We start from the raw sequence: 16,388 nt of genomic DNA on the forward strand, positions 1-16,388 counted from the left end.
TCTAAGAAGGGGTGCATACTAACAGCAGAGCAAAAATAAATTCAGCCAAAGCTTAGCATGATTCTTTTGGTCCGCTGAGGGTTGTTTGCTTATTCTGTTCCATCTTTATTCATTGATAAGAGGTTTATTGGGGTTTTTTCTTAAACAATTGTTCTCTTGCTACCAAGTAACCAGTTTCCAATTAACCATCTTCAAGAACGATTTTAAAAAGCAGGGACTCCCACAGAACAAAACAAGAACAAACCTAAAGCTTTAGCCAGGCTGCTGGATCTATGGCCTCTCATTCTACAGGGGGACAGTGACAAGTGATCAGATGCTTCCTCGCTCAGTCTTTCCTTGGGCTTGGTCGTGCCTCAGGAATGTGCTGCTCGAACAGTAGGGATTTAGCTACGGTGTCAGTCCCTATCTGCCCTGTTGGTTCGCAGTCCACTGGACTGCAACAAACCCCATGCACTGCTGGCACCACAGAGCAGGGGCTGATGGGCCTGCTGCATCATCTGTGAGGTCATGAGTGCTGAGAACAGGACACAGAGGTTGAACAACCTCAACTGAGCTTTAAAGAGCTTAAGAGTTGCTGGTGCAAAGATAATGTTACTTTTCTATATCGTCATGTTAGCTGTTTCTCCTCAATTCAGGTGAATCCTGTTGCTACCTTACTTGCTCTCAGTAGGCATGAGCAAATCGATCTTGTATCTGCCAAAACATTGTCATGATATATTTTTTATACATTTTACCATGTTTTATTTGACAAAATTGCCAATGTTTTCATTTTAATAGTGAGAGCTGATCAAATCATGGCAGAGGAAATGGCAAACTAGTCAACCTAAATGTCTTCACCGATGGTAGCCTATTTGAAAGCAACAGCATTATCACAACAAGCCCGCAAGCAGTGATACAATCTTTACCTATTGTAGGCCAAGGTTGCTGCAAGGGTGTCATAAACATTAGTTTATCAGGTTACTTTAAAGTTATGAGGGTGTTAAACTGGTGCATGCTGGGAGCTGCCATCCTGCTGCTAGTGTGTCAGGTCATCATCCATCAGTTGAGCAAGTGGATGGATTTCACTTTTCTCTTTATGCTCGTGCGCATGGCTTTCCCCCCCTTCCTCCTATGAGTGTGAGAAAACCTCGTTCTCCCGTGGACTCCCCTGTTTCCTCCTCCACATCTGCTCCTCCTTCCCTCCTGGCTTTACAGGAAACCTGTACTTGGTATGATCACCAGCTAATAATCACTTTCATTACAATATACTGTATTTCTTTTTCCCTAATTACCTTGGCTGTCTACATCTTATACCCAAGTATTTTTTTTACAGGAACATGAAGTAAAAAAAAAGTTGTATTATTCAATGTGTTCTCCATACTTATGTGTGTACCTGTTTGCTCTTGCTTGATCCAATCATTGCTCTCTGTCCTCACTTTTGTTTGGAGATTCTGATTATCTGTGTAAAATCCACAGCTGAGGAAAAAGTTGTTCAGATGTTAATCTGATTCAAGTTTATGAAGTCAGTTTCCTGGCTGATCAGGTTATGTAATAGCAGTTCTGGTATCTGTAATCCTGACAACACAAAGGTGATTTAATTATTGCAAATTAGCTTCACTCAGACTGCTCCTAGTATGTGAAGGGTGGGTGGGCTGTGTGATCCTCTCCCACCAACCAGCTGAGGAGGGAATGCAAACAGGGATAGATGAAGAGAGGACGATACCACCCAACCCCTCCCAGGCTCACATGACTGTGATTAGAGCAGAGGAGTGAGGTGGGAGAGAGAAAGAGAGAGAGAGAGAGGGGGAGATGGGGAAACATTATGAATGACATTTTTCTGATCTCGCTGCACAGATCACATCCAAGAGCCCAACTTGTCCTGATTGCTGACTGATGGTCATCCACTTCACTGCGGTAAATCTCTTTTTAACCAGAGTACTTGCAATGTTTCTCTTATTTTTTGATTACAGAGTTGTGCTTTTGTTTGAGGTGTTTTACAAGTACATGTTTTATTCTGGACTTTCATGGAATAAGTATTGTTGTATTTTTAAATGAACAACACCAAAGTAGTGAAATTACGTTCTTTAAAAGTCGATTTCATGCATTCAATATTTTTATTAGTGAAATGAACATATTGTTAAATACAGATATGAGAGTCCTTTAATGCTTGATTGTCCTTATCACAATAATATATAAGAGAATGAAATGTATATGTCTGACTTTTACAGTGATGTCTTCTGACTAGCCTTATGGAGATGTACCTAAATAGTAAATTATTTGCAGACTGTAACTTCTATTAGCATGTAAGAAAGTTTATTATCATAAAAAACTTTGTCAGCTAGCAGTTGTCAATAATTGTTTTCATTGCATTGTTTTCTGACTTCAGCCAAAATAAACCATAATAATAATAATAGTCTGTTATCATTAGACTTAGACAGCAAAAACAACACCCACCTAACAATCAATGGGGTTTTTTTTACATTATAAATACTTAAAGATAAAGAGCTGTTTTGTTACATGTTGCCCAATATATCAAGCCAATCCTCTCAGTCAAGCTCTCATTATGTTTCCTAAAAGTTGTTCTTTCATTTGTCAAAAAACATTAGCTAATAAAAAATATAGCTGCTCATTTGTAATCAATTTGGATTCATGAAATGTTGTAATTTGTGCTTTATTAACTCAGTTGCCGTTATGAGGGTGCTAAACTGGTGCATGCTGGGAGCAGGCGTCCTGCTGCTGGTGTGCCAGATCATCATCCATCAGTTGTGCGAGTCCCTCATTGTTCTGGTGGATGGCTTTCACACACTCTTCATGCTCGTACGCATGGCGTTCCCTCCTTCTAAGCCCATGAGCGTGAGAAAACCTCCTCTCTCTCCTGTGGACTCCCCTGCAGACTCTCTCCCCTCCTCAGCTGCCCCTCCTTCCCTCCTGCCTGGAGAGTCTGTCGTCAAAGCACCACCACCTGACACCCACACCTCCACTGATGACTCACAAATCCAAGAGCAGCCTCCTATTCGTCAACCTCCTCTTGAAGCAGCCTCACAGGTTAACTCCCCAGAAGTCTCTCCAGCTCTGAACTGTGGTCTGTCGTACGCCAGCAGCAGGACTCAGGTTGTGGGAGCTTTCATCTCCGCTCTAGCCCTGACCTCTCTGTGTCTCTCTTGCATCACTGAAATCGTCAGCTTCTTTCTGGATCCACACCCAGTACAGCACCCTCCGCTGCCTGTGTTGGTTGGAGCCATTAGTCTGCTCTATAAGATGCTGTGGCTCTGGCTTAAATGGGATCAGATGAAACAAGAGCACACAGGTGCAGGCAGGCAGCCAGAGACTGAATCTCACCTTGAAGTGAACCACAAAGGTAACAAACCATGACAAAACATTTCTCCAAACTGAAGGAGCAAAGTAAGAAAGAATGATTTTTTCTCAATAGAATTAACAACTATGACTATGTGCTGATTGAAAATGAACAGACTGTCACTGTCTCTTTGATAACATTGTTCTGACTGCTCCCACTTTGATGTATCTGCCAAGTGTATATTCAGCTGTATGAAAGATCAAACTGTGCCCATGTTTGTTTTTCATTCCTCTGCCTGACTCCTACAGTGTCGACTCAACGGAAAGCCAAGGGTTGGACTGATCCAGAGAGAATCCTGGATGACGTTAGCCAATGTCTTGCGGATGACTCTCTTCACAATGGGGCACTTTTACTCAGTAACCCGGGCATCTCCACCAGCATCGCTGACAGGGACTCTGAAACCCCTCAACCACAGCCAGGAGTCCACGCGCATGCAGCCGCACCTCAGGACAGCAGTGACTGTGAAGGTCTGAACTGTGTTGCAGGTTTCAGTCAAAAGGAAGAGGTTGCAGGACTCTCCAAAGACAGAACCTGTATGGGACACCTTGGTAAGAAAGTTAAGATCCTTGGACTGTCGCCTTTCTCATCTCAGCTTCCCACAAAGCATAAGGCATGAATGCAGTCAAATATGTGATTTCAAATCCGTTTGCTTTAACACTAAACTTTGAGATTTGAAATTGTCCCTTTTTACATAAAAGCAGAGGCAGATATATTATTTATTGAGTTGGAATGAAACTAGAGTTGTCGATTGTGAATTGTGAATGTTTTTCCCTGGAGCAAATACACTGAGAAGGCTGCGTCTGAGACAAACACCTTATTGAAGAATATTCAACTTTACTAAACGTTTGCAACAAGTTCTTGTGCAAACACTGTGACGCACTGCTACACATACTGCAGACAGTGCTAGGGGAAGATGCACTCTATTTAAATTAATTACATGTTGATGCCATTTGTAAAGTTTTCTACTCTAATTAAAACATATAAACCTGTCCTCCTCAAAAAATATTCCTCTAATAACATGTTGATACTAATGTCAATTCACTGCTTGTGTATCACACAATATAAAGAAGGACAAGTTATGCTGTAATCATGACTTCTCTCTTTAAATTAAACACGAGAGAAGTCATCCCATGTTTTTGAAACATGATGTTTGAAATGTTCATGGAAGTCACAGGTGTTAAAGAAAACGTTTTCTTCTGTTGTCTTTGTGGTCCAAGGGAATCAAAATGCAGCTGATATCTCCGCAGTCTGCAAATCCTCACATCACACTGAGAGTCCTGTTCCTACCAGCCAGGAAGTAGTCCTCGCCTTGCCGTCCATCCTCGTCGTGCAGAGCCTTTGCTCCCCCATCCTGTCTCTGATCAACAGCTTGGTGACACTGCTGGGTGGTCCGCTGTGTCTGCACAGCTCTGCAGCCTGTGGCCTGCTGGTTTACCTGGACCCTTGCCTGTCTCTGTTGGCTGTGTGTATGCTGATTGCCATGGCGATGCCAGAGGTCAGACTTTGACATGATATCCTGACATCTAGTTGGATAGTTGCTGAAGCTGTTATAGAGACTGAATTAAGAGTTGAACTACAAGCAACGTGAAAAAGATTATTTTCAGGAGATTGATAAAAAAAATAATAATAATAAGATGCATGTATTCAATGTTCTTCTCTGGTTAATGTTTCAAGGTGCACAGGTATGGACTGTTATTGCTACAGGCAACACCTCCACATATTTGTGTGTCTGATCTTGGAAAGAGGATTGAAGGTGTCCCTGGCGTGCAGGCTGTGCACGACCTCCATGTCTGGCAGTTAACTGGATCACTAACAGTGGCCTCAGTGCATGTACACTGTCATGCTGGGTTTCCATTACACAGGTGAGTTGAACAAAATTGTACTTCTGTGCTGCTTATATTTTTCTGTTGAATGACAAAAATTGTGCAATTATGTGTTTTTTATTAATGAGGAATCCACTCACACGTCTAGGGCTGCTGATGTGCTGTCTGGGGTCACAAAGGTGCTGCAGAGTGTCGGAGTGAGTTGTTGCACCGTTCAACCAGAGTTTGCCTCCTATTCCGGCTCCTCTGGAGGCAGTGAAGGGGAAGCCTCCCCAGTCATCCACAGACAGGATCCCACCATGCCTCCGCTCCTGCTGAGCTGCAGCATCGCTTGTGAAAATGCCTGCGCTGGTCACATGTGCTGTTCTCTCAAAGACGGGCAGACCAGTAGACTGCTGACACCAGCTGGAGAAACAAAGGAAGAGCCTCAAACACTGGTCATCGAGAACACGTTCCTTTGACCATCAGATTTAACCATCGAATTAGCCTAAAAGATATCCATGTGCAGATGTAAAGTTTAACAAAGTGGACGGTAGAGACTGTAAAGATTTGAAAGTGTGATGTTAAACAAAACACCAGATGCATATATGTACTGCATACACTGTTTATATATATACTGTAAGTGTTCTAATAGATAAACAACATTAACACGGTGCTGTGCCAAAGATTTTTATGGAATACCAAATAAATGTAAGTGCTTAATAAGACTTTCTATACAAGCTGTTACTTTGTTTGTACCTGAAAACTCTGCTGTTACATACTGGTGTGTGTGTGTGTGTGTGTGTGTGTGTGTGTGTGTGTGTGTGTGTGTGTGTGTGTATGTATGGATATATACACACACACACACACACACATATATATATATAAAGTTTAAGTTTTAAGCATCTTCTTTATGTAGCAAAAATATCCAGTGGCGCAAAGTAAAAGAGCACATTCATTTAAGTAATATACTCGAGTCAAATAATAATTTTGTTTAATGCTACAGCTTTCTGATTATCCCTGATAATATCATAACTTTGAAGGCATAACTCTGTTTTCTTTTTGTAAGAACTTGTAAGAATACTGTCATTCCATAGTTTTGGTAATCTGACCAATTATCTATTAATTTGGGAAATATATATAGTATTTGTGATTTACTGTAAACATAAGAATGAATTCTCACATACCTGCGATGACGTCATGTGGCAACACCTTACATTTTAAGGCAGCCAATCACGATGCTTCTAATTTGCATAAAAAACACAGAGGAGACCATGTTTCCCTTGTTTCTACTTATTACTACTACTTGTGCTTTAAGTATCAGTTGTATGATTATACAATACGAAAACGACCTTTCTGTGACAAATGCAGACACATTTTCAAACCTTATAATAAAACCATGAGTCAAATTGTGTTTAAAGATACCACACTATATAGTTGGATGAATTCGATCCTTAGAATTGCCCGGATGATCCTCGGTGGTCCGGGGTGCAGGCTTCAAACCTGTAGCTGCCTAGCGGCAGAGTGGTTCAATTCCACCTTTCGGGCGAGTTCATGATGAATTGATTTAATTGGTTACAGCCAAACGAATTAGCCAATGAAAACAATAATTCAGACAATATTTCCGCTCGGTGAGGAAGTGATAATCGTGATATCTAACACATTCCCAGCTGAGTTGGCACAACAATTGTGTACTTAGAAATATTGACAACAAATATTTTCACTTTCCTAATACTATAAAATGTCCATACAAGCCTACTTTCCGTCACTATTTTCGATACATTCACAATACATTTCCAAATTAACGTGCCTCCCCCTTTCCACGATTTAGGCTATTTATTTAATCTTTTGCAAAACAATTGATGAACTTTGTATTAAATTTATATTAAATAAATAATTTGTTTTATGGTTGTGGTTTACTTGTTCAACTTCGTTGTCTTCTTGGCCGTGTGTGACAGCTTGTTTAGGATTATAACTCACCTCAGATTCAGTTTGCACCATCTGCTAAATATTATTCTTCATTTATGTGAAGAATAAACAAACTCAAAACCCTGAAAATTAATATGCAGGGTGATGTTAGCATTTACCTGGTAAACGTGTAAGACACTTCCTTACAAAATAATGCATGACATATTCAGTTACCATCAATGTTAAGAGAGCCAATTAATACTAATAAAAGAGAGGGGGTAAACGTAAATCCAAATATATAGTATCACAAATCCACATCCGTTTTGGCTGTGAAAATAAATGATTGATAGCCAGTAAAAGCCAATCATCGCTGAAGATGTCTTGTCAGCCAATCACAGACGTGTTTGTAGGCAGGTCTATGAAAGCGGAAACCAGCCTGGGCTGCAGAGATGCATGGTGTCCTTGTCTGGCTTATTTTAGGCTAACTTGGATTAAAGTCGGTCCTTGTTCTTGGTGACGGTCATCGTTTGTCTTATTAAAGGGTAAGGGAGGCCTGTACGTTTTCTCACACTCGTAGAGTATTATTTCTCACACTAACATTATATATAAATATATATTCAAATATACATCGGTGTTATTGGCCTCTGCCACATAGCATGCTGCTAACAAGCAACTTTATGAAAGTAATACACTGGAGTGTATATCAGTAAATCAATATTCAGACATTTAAAGATGACTTCAAAGATCTCCTTATTTATAAATAAAGTGTAAAGCTTTACATCAGTATTAATAATGAGTGTGACACAAGGCCTTAGACTGCAAGAGCAACATATGACCTCTTAGCACTTTATAATCAACATGACTGATGATATGTTTAATTGTGGTTGTTGTTTTTTGATCATTCTGTTAAGTTCTTGAGTCAAATAAAATGCATAAAACCTGGGTTATGTAATTGACCTGTTTATGACATTTAAATCTGTACTTTTTTTTAAAGAATGGGAACCTGACGAAAGAACACCATCACTGCTTGTCACACTAAGTTCAGAAAGTGTTTCAGGCTTTAGCTCGGTTTGGTGTTAATCAAAACATTTAGTGCATGTGGTGGATAAGCTCCTGTAGAAAACAATGATTTTATCCTGTTTATTGATGAGTTTTTTCTTCATATCTCTGTCCTCATTCCCTCTTCCAGGTTCACTTTAAAACAGTCTGTTATGCCTCTTTTTAAATACTCACCCAAAATCTGGGACGCACTGAAACTGAAGCAGGGCATCTATGCTCGCCTTCCCAAACATTACCTCAAGTCCCTCGAGCAGAAAGAACCAACCCCTGTCCATTCAAGGCCTTTGGGAGTCAATTACCGAGCAAACCCAAAGACAGGGCATAAGGAACGGGTGCAGGATGTCCCAATTCCCATCTTCTACCCCCCGCCCTCCCAGGACGGCCTGTGGGGAGGAGAGGGCTTCATATCAGGGTTCAGATACGCCAACAACGACAAAGTGAGTCCACGGAGATACTTTTCCTCTATCAGTGTTGACATTGCGTAGCTTCATTCATCATTCTTAAGTTATCTCTCTCAGCCATTGAAAAAAATTAATTCACTTCTAACTGTGCGTCTGAAGCTGTCGACTCGTCTGAGAAAGACCTGGAAACCGCAGCTGTTCAAGAGGGAGTTGTACAGCGAGATCCTCGACCACAAGTTTACCATCACCGTCACAATGCGCACTCTGGACCTCATCGACGCTGCCTATGGATTTGACTTTTACATTCTTAAAGTAAGAAGAACACTGCCGCGCTGTATCATATGACCACCCGTAGTTTTTTTTTCCAGTCATTTATTACACTAACTTCTCCTAACTTTGATTAGACATCAAAAGAGGACCTTAACTCCAAGCTGGGGATGGACCTGAAGAGGGCAATGCTGCTTCGCCTGGCACGTAAAGACACAGAGCTTTACCCCAATGACCCAGCGAAGAGAGAGAAGGTTTACAACAAATACAAGGTAGGTGGGATGTGTTCAGAGTCATATCTGGTACAACTAATCTGGATTTATACTTTAAAAGAGAGGGTTTGAAATCAAATATTGGGCTTCTCTTTGTCTATATAAGCAGCAGTTTGAGATCCCAGAGGAGGAGGCGGAGTGGCTTGGTCTGAGTCTGGAGGAAGCCGTGGAGAAACAGAGGCAGCTTGAGCACAAGGTGAGAAAGTCCTCATATACAGCTGCCTAAAGCTCACCACCCTCTAAACTCTGTTTCAGAAGTTTGTCCTCCTGAAGATTGCATTGCTCCTCTTTAGTATGCCAAACACATTTTATAACAACTTCGAGAAGAGAAAAGATGAAGCTTACATGCTAAACTTGTGAACATTTTCCATAAATTTGGGGGCGAATACAAAAAGGCCCATTTCTTTTTCATCTTGGAGTTTTTCCTGCCGTCCCTGGCAAAACGTCAGGGTTGAAGCCGATGTGAGAACAAAGTTTAAAATATTCAGCTCAATTCCCTGCAGGCCAAATAGAGGAAGGGATGATGTTCGTATCCTGCAACTAGTGTGCCACCAGTGTAGTCTCCCTGGGCATGCATGTAATAAAACGGCTCCATTATATTTTTTTATTCGCCAGTATCTTCTTCTCTGAGAATGTGTCAAACTGCACAGTGCTTCGTTATGAAGGCCAAAACTCTCGTCATCTTCTCATCACTCTGCATGTGTGAACAACTTTGAAAAGTGCATGAGTGGGCAAGACTGTAAAATTTTCAAAAAGAGAGATTATTTTAGAATAAAGATTTCACAACTCTACCTCACAGATCTCTAAGAGATGTGAAAACAGATGTGCTTGGTTGTGATGAACGCTATGATTAGTCTGTCTTGTTGGTGCTGACTCTGTTTTCTGTCCGTCAGGAGCCTGAGCCACTCTTTAAGGCCTGTGTGGACACCTTAGTGGAGGAGCTGCATATCCAAAAACTCTCTGAACCGCACCTCATAGAGAAGAAGTAAAGACTGTTTTTGCAGCAACAGAGGAAGATTTGAGAAATGAAGTAAGTTAAACTGTCAGGCTTCTCCAGAAGGTGGTGGGCGTCAGATTTTTGATTCGGCCGCTCACCTGGGAGAATTTCCTGCAGTTTTCAAACTTAATTTCCATCTGGGAGCAACACACGAGTGGAAACGACACGAACGAAGAGGTGGTGTTGGAGTTATACTTATTTATTTCCCTCTAACATACTGACTCTCTTGTAGGTAACGCACCGAGTGTGATTGACACCTTATATTTTCTGCGACAGTGCCACAATTAATATATCAATGCTTGTTTGAGAGGAAGTTGGTATTGCTTTTAACAGGAAGTTATGTGATAAACCAGTTCTATAAATTCATAGCAGTCCTGCAATTAACTTTGCTGCTCACCTTGACCGATATTGTTGTATCAAAGGAGGCGTGTCCATAAATGTAAATACTCCCAGACCAGCTGTGATATGAGGCCCCACTGTACAGGATATCAAATAAAACAAATGCATCTTTTTTTTTTCTTAAACTTTGTGTCTGCTCATCTGTTCTCCAATATTTACTAAATTACTGTTTAAGTACATGCTTTTGATGCAACCTCACTTTCTTGCAAATACATGGCTATGAAGACAACAGTGATTCTGTCTGCCAGTTCAAAATCAAAGTATAAAATCATCATTAGCTGTTGTAATGCTATTGTTTAGAAGAAGTACTTTCCTAGAGTCTGTTCTGAGACTCGATAAAGTAACCACCCCTTTAGCTTTAGTCCAACATTAATGTTCGATTCCTTTATTTACCCGAACAAGACATATATCAGGGGTGCTGGGCTAACTCTGTTGGTAGAGGAGGCTCTCTCTTCCAAACGTCTTCATCTCTCTTCAACTATGATGTCTAATTTTGTTTTAAATCTTGAGAAAAGAAAATAGAGATGAACATTTTTACATGATGAAATGAATTCAAACGTCACAGAAACAGAGGGCAGCAGAAAGATTCACTGTGTGTGTAAAGAAAGTGTGACAAAGCACATTAATGAGGTGCAGTCATAATTTTTTAGGTGTGTGTACATGACTGTTTCCACTTCGAGTGGAAAATATATCACACTTTCACTATTTATTTGTCTCCAGACTTATATACAATATAGAGCACATATTCTAAGAACAGTAAACAAATGAAATATGATGCAAAGATATAGATCACACAACCCAGAAGAATAAAAACATTTGTTATCAGCCTGATAAAAGTGTTTCAATGCATTATTAGACATGAACACAAACATTATTATACAGTCTTCTTCATCATAAATACTTTTTAGCTTCCTAATGTTCTGTTGCTTTTCTAAAGTGTCTGTGCGCCTACGTGTTACCTGTAACGGAGTAGTTTAACAGTGTTGTTAGATTTTTATGAACTCTTGTTGTTGGAAGGCAGTAAGCGTTTTTTCCTGTTTCACAATCTTTAAGGTTGTAGGATGGGTAATGTTTCTTAGTGCCAACAGGTGGAGCTAAAACACTGTTATAGATTTTTACTTTCTTCCTGTTTCTCAGAGTCTAAAGAGACTTCTTTAGAGTTGAAGTTCACAATCCAGCAAATTCTTCACAATATGTCATCTATGCAAAAAAAAAAAAGAGCACTTATTATAATCTGCTCATCTTGATTTTCTGAGTTGAATACTCTCCAGTATGTGTAAAAAGTCTATTATTGTGTAAGTCATCACATGCAGAGTATTTCTTAATTCTTTCAAATATGCTGAGCTATCAACTCTTCTTCTTGGAAATTAATACATTTCTAATCATCTATTAACCAAAAGACGGGCGGGTGGGTTTTTGGTCTCAGTCGGGGGCCAACATTTTCAGATGTCTGTGTCAACATATTGAACTGTTTTTAAAAATTACATTCAGATTATCATTTGTTTCACAACATGAAATCAGAAACTGTGGGCTCAGCATCTGAGGTGTTTCCTTTTAAAACACAACTGTCACTTTTCTTCTTAGTAAAATGCAGAATGGTAGAGGAGTTGTTCAGTTTCAGTCGACACGTCAGACCCTTGCATTTCTCGCTTTTACTCTCAACATGCTCATTTTACATTTAGCTAGTCGTGCTTTATTCATCCACACAGTAACTGCGTATTTTGAAACATTTCTAACAAACTATTTAGATTGTATTGTTCTGTGGTTTTTATGAATTGTTTTGTGAAATACAAGTGCTCAGATCTTTAAACATGTTTTGAGAGATGTTCCAAAACCATTGAGTAGACAGCTAGATAGATTATTGAATTATTGAGCCTGTTCACGTTTCATAGAAACTAAATCCTTTAAACTGTTGACCATCACTATGTCAAAGATAAAGGCAGTCATGTCTAGAAAACATAAAGTGTCGTCAGCTCTATCACAGTAAAAGGTCCTGAAAGTATGCACGAGTTCACCAGAGGTTAAAATGAAAAAAAGACAAGAGAAAACAGCCGTTTGTCGCACTGGTTTCACTTTCAACACTTCCTGCTGCGATCTGTGTCAGTTGTATGTGGTGTAGATTTGTGGTTGCAGCACACTATTATGGAAAGGTGGGGAGTCCCGTGGGTGTTGTAACCTAGCAACAGGGGGGGGGGGGAATATATATACAAACCACCTGTAAACATGAAGCTCTACTCCTTATATAGACAAGACCTCAGTGTGGAATTACCCTTTAATGGAGTGGCAACAATTACGAAATAATTCATGTTGACAATGACTCTGACACAAACCAAAGGTCAAATATGAACCAGTGACTTTAGATGAAGATGGACAAGTCCCCAGCCCCTCCCTTTGTGCCAAACAGTGCCAAAGGACATGATTGATGACTGGCACTATTGACGTCTCACCTCTTCTACAAACCAAAACACACATATAACTTCCCGTCACAAAGCAAAGGTCCTCCTATTAAAGAGGTCAGGACAGTCTAAAGTCTATTATTAGGTTGAAGCAGACACTCTTAATTAAGTGATCCACCTCTACTCTGCTAATCTGGTACACCTGTTTTAGGTCTACGTATTTGTTAAACTCAAGTGATCTGTAGTTTAGTATGTTGCTAATGGCATACTAACAGTCAAATTAATATGCTATTTCATTAATAAGAGAAATGTTGTTTCTGATATTGCCTATACAGAACACACTTAAAAGGTTCCTCTTCTCTTGACCTCTCGAACCAAACTACATGTTTTTAACTCTTAACTGTTTCTATTCAAAATCTGGCTATGAAAACATTTGAGTACATGTATTCTTGAGGCTACCTGAAGCAGCAATCATATCCATTTATAATCAGCAGTTTGACATATTCTCACGTTACTAATATCTGTAGTGACATCCATCTGTAGCCTCCAGATGATTGTCCCTTCTTACTAATGCTTATGTTGGCACTCTTATTCTTATGTGTGTTTTTTACCAAGTGCCTGATAAACAAACGTAACCTGACAGTGTGGCTGTGACTTCAGTGAAAGCGCTGGCGTTCACAGAGCTTGTGTGACATCATCCAAGACATGCAAATGAAAGGTAAACCTCTAGGGTGGAAAAGGTGTTACACTATTCAAGCTTCCTGTTGATAATTCTCCCCATCATCATCATGTCACGATTTGAATGTTTTCAACACATGCAGTGACTCAGTGCCTCCGTTCGGTTACCTTTTTTGTCCCTAAAAAAGACAGACACTTCTGCATATCACAGAACAGAACATTAAGGTGCTGCCTAATATTGATGTATAACTCATTTTAATAAATTAAAATAAAAACCTCAAATACCCTGTTCTAATAACAACATAACTGTAATTCAATTTGTTTGAAGCTTCTGTGAAGAACTTCGTTTGCAGTAACTCTTGTTTTTGTTGATGTGTCTGAAAACATAATGAAAGGCTGTTTCTGAAGATTATCGTTAAAGGCCTTTTAATCACCAATCTATACACTGATGTTTTTGTTTGTTTTCTAGTTGATTAAAAGCCATAAACATTAAATTCAGTGTGTTTTATAACTAGTTAAAAATTCCACATAGGAGTTTTAATGTCATAACATTAAATTGACCAACTCGTCTTATCCTTGATCCTTATTCAGGTATGATGTTGCTGCAATCTATTGAAAAGTGGTCCAAACAACTGGCACATGAATTATAAAAAAAACAATTAAAAAAAAACCTGCCCCATAAATAGCATATTGGAGTGGCATGTGCTTTTGACTGTCGACCGCCATGTGACTCTTTCTTATGCCTGTGTCCTTTTGAACTCCATTTCTAATCAGCAGTTTTGTGGGAATTATTCTTTCATAACCATGGTGTGAGTTCAGAGACGTCTTTGATCACATTTATCAATCTATCGGCAAACACTTTCAATGTCAAAGGTAGCACAATACTTGTTAACACCATTTTACTGCAGCTCATAAACCTCTCTTCAAAGGAATAGTTCAGCATTTTTATAACTGCACTTTCTTCCTGAGAGTAGGATGGAAAAAATCGATACCACTCTCATGTTTGGGTCTTTCCAAAAAGGAAATTAAATCTGCCTTCAGGACATAAAGAGGTCACTGATTTAATGTGTTTTTTTTTGGTGCTAAAACGTGAAGTGGTTTATAGACAGTGTACTGTAATGCTGTTCTCCATTTTCCAGTCTTTATGCTATGCTGAAAATCTGCTGATTCAGTTCAACGTTTAGGCTACAGCTCTAATAGCACAGGCTATTAACCTTTTGTGTAATGCTTAGTAGAATGGGCATGTCAAAAAAAAAAAAGATCACACTATTACTTGATAATAAATCATCTTCTGTTTAAATCTATGATAATCTTGAAGTATCCAAATACATCCTGTGACCATTAAAAGCAGCTAAGAGCAGGCAAAACTTTACAATTCTTCTTTAACATCTTGTTTTCCTGCCTTTAGTAGAGATGCTGACCATTTGTTAGAAATGAGCCTGTGGACATGTCCAGACGAGTACTGCTGGTGAGGAATGATAGTGCCATTTACAGGAAATGGTTTCTTTCTCTGTGTGTACACTAGATAAAAGGTCTTGGACATGGGCCCAGTGTGGAGTTTCCCAATTGTTAAGAGCTGTTCAGATCAAGTCAGCAGTGACGGGCAGAGCCAGAAAAGGTAACACCTGCTGTAAATAATACACTCCCAGCAGCAGCACATGATGGGTGAGCAGATGGACGGACAAGCTGAAATCATTGTTTGTTTATCTGCTCATTAAAAACAGGTTTGTGGGCTTTAAAAGGTGGTGCATAATGATGCTTTAACAATGGCCCAAAATAGTTTGTTTGTGATGTCGAATTAAGAGTCCAAAAATCTTAGTCACCGAGGTCTTTAGATATTTTTCATGGAGGCTTCTCCACTGTCATCTAATATTGTATCGAACAAACATGAGAACATTTTTCCCGGTTTTTTCAACCTTGTTGACAAAGTGGAATTTCTCTGTGTAATTAGTGTTTTTTTGTCAGCATATGTTGCCCTTCTGTCTTTCAATTACAAATTACTCTATCGAAAAAGTCAACATGTCACTGATGGTCTCATTTTCTAGCAGGTTGTATGAAGGCACTATTATTAGTTTCAGTCTGTTTCATAACCAGCTGAAAACTCCTCATCGTGGCTTTAAGGTTATAACCTCTTCCCCCCCTTAAAATCTAGCCAGCTGACCAACAGCTTCTTTAACAAAAATACAACAAAGGAGTTTCTATTTACGATGACTTAAATCATAGCCACCTGACATTAAAGCCGCAAGAAAGAGGAAACTGAATGGTTGATTAAATGCTGACGCTTTAAAAAACCCAGTTTGATTGAACAGATTACTTAACTGTAACAAAACCTTTCAGTTCAACCTTTCGAAATGAATGTTGGATCAAATGTTACATTCCTCATGCATCTAAATCTATTAAGATCGCTGATGTTGCGTTACAAGTTTCCCATCATGAAAGCATGTAGTCATAAAAAAAAAACTCAGCATTGACCACAACATCCAAAAGGGGAAGTTGAGAATTTTTTGTGTGCCTGGATTACAAAATAAAATGAAGTATTTAAGAGACATGGAAACTATAAAAAGACACAAGTGGGCCGATAACCTCAAACAACAAAGGACATTTTCATTAAGTGTTTCCCTCTAATTCCTTTTGCAGGTGAGTCATTCAAAACGTGTTTGTCATGTGATGTGGCTGACCTTTAAAGCTTGTGAAAATATGAAATCATCTTCTTGTTGTTGCCAACATTTGAGTGAGGAAGCAGGAATGAGGGCAGATAGAACAAAGCTTACATTCAGAGGTGACTTTTTCAATTAATGTTGTCACTGTAATCCTTTGTTTTCTTCTTGAATCATCACATAATGGTCGGTTTCAAAGGAAAAAAGGACAAGACAAA

General features: G+C 39.4%; 2 protein-coding genes across 4 annotated transcripts; both read left to right on the forward strand.

Annotated features, from left to right (window-relative positions):
• The first annotated feature begins 1,767 nt into the window (after positions 1-1,767).
• On the forward strand, positions 1,768-5,872 carry LOC306830401 (proton-coupled zinc antiporter SLC30A1). Of its 2 annotated transcripts, XM_079353864.1 has the most exons (6): positions 1,768-1,893; positions 2,663-3,337; positions 3,583-3,882; positions 4,552-4,829; positions 5,009-5,196; positions 5,306-5,872. In XM_079353864.1, the coding sequence occupies exons 2-6, from the start codon at positions 2,671-2,673 to the stop codon at positions 5,616-5,618; spliced, it is 1,746 nt and encodes a 581-aa protein (XP_079209990.1). In that variant the 5' UTR covers positions 1,768-1,893; positions 2,663-2,670; the 3' UTR covers positions 5,619-5,872. The 2 variants fall into 2 exon arrangements, with proteins under 2 accessions (XP_079209990.1, XP_079209989.1); XM_079353863.1 differs by lacking the exon at positions 1,768-1,893 and having other exon boundaries at positions 2,603-3,337.
• A 1,571-nt stretch (positions 5,873-7,443) lies between these two features.
• On the forward strand, positions 7,444-10,564 carry mrpl28 (mitochondrial ribosomal protein L28). Of its 2 annotated transcripts, none has more exons than XM_079353866.1 (6): positions 7,444-7,586; positions 8,234-8,540; positions 8,664-8,816; positions 8,909-9,043; positions 9,153-9,239; positions 9,937-10,564. In XM_079353866.1, the coding sequence occupies exons 2-6, from the start codon at positions 8,256-8,258 to the stop codon at positions 10,030-10,032; spliced, it is 756 nt and encodes a 251-aa protein (XP_079209992.1). In that variant the 5' UTR covers positions 7,444-7,586; positions 8,234-8,255; the 3' UTR covers positions 10,033-10,564. The 2 variants fall into 2 exon arrangements, with proteins under 2 accessions (XP_079209992.1, XP_079209991.1); XM_079353865.1 differs by having other exon boundaries at positions 7,445-7,586; positions 9,150-9,239.
• The last annotated feature ends 5,824 nt before the right edge of the window (positions 10,565-16,388 follow it).

This window comes from Symphodus melops, assembly GCF_947650265.1.
Source record: "Symphodus melops genome assembly, chromosome: 10".
NCBI classification, from domain to species: domain Eukaryota; kingdom Metazoa; phylum Chordata; class Actinopteri; order Labriformes; family Labridae; genus Symphodus; species Symphodus melops.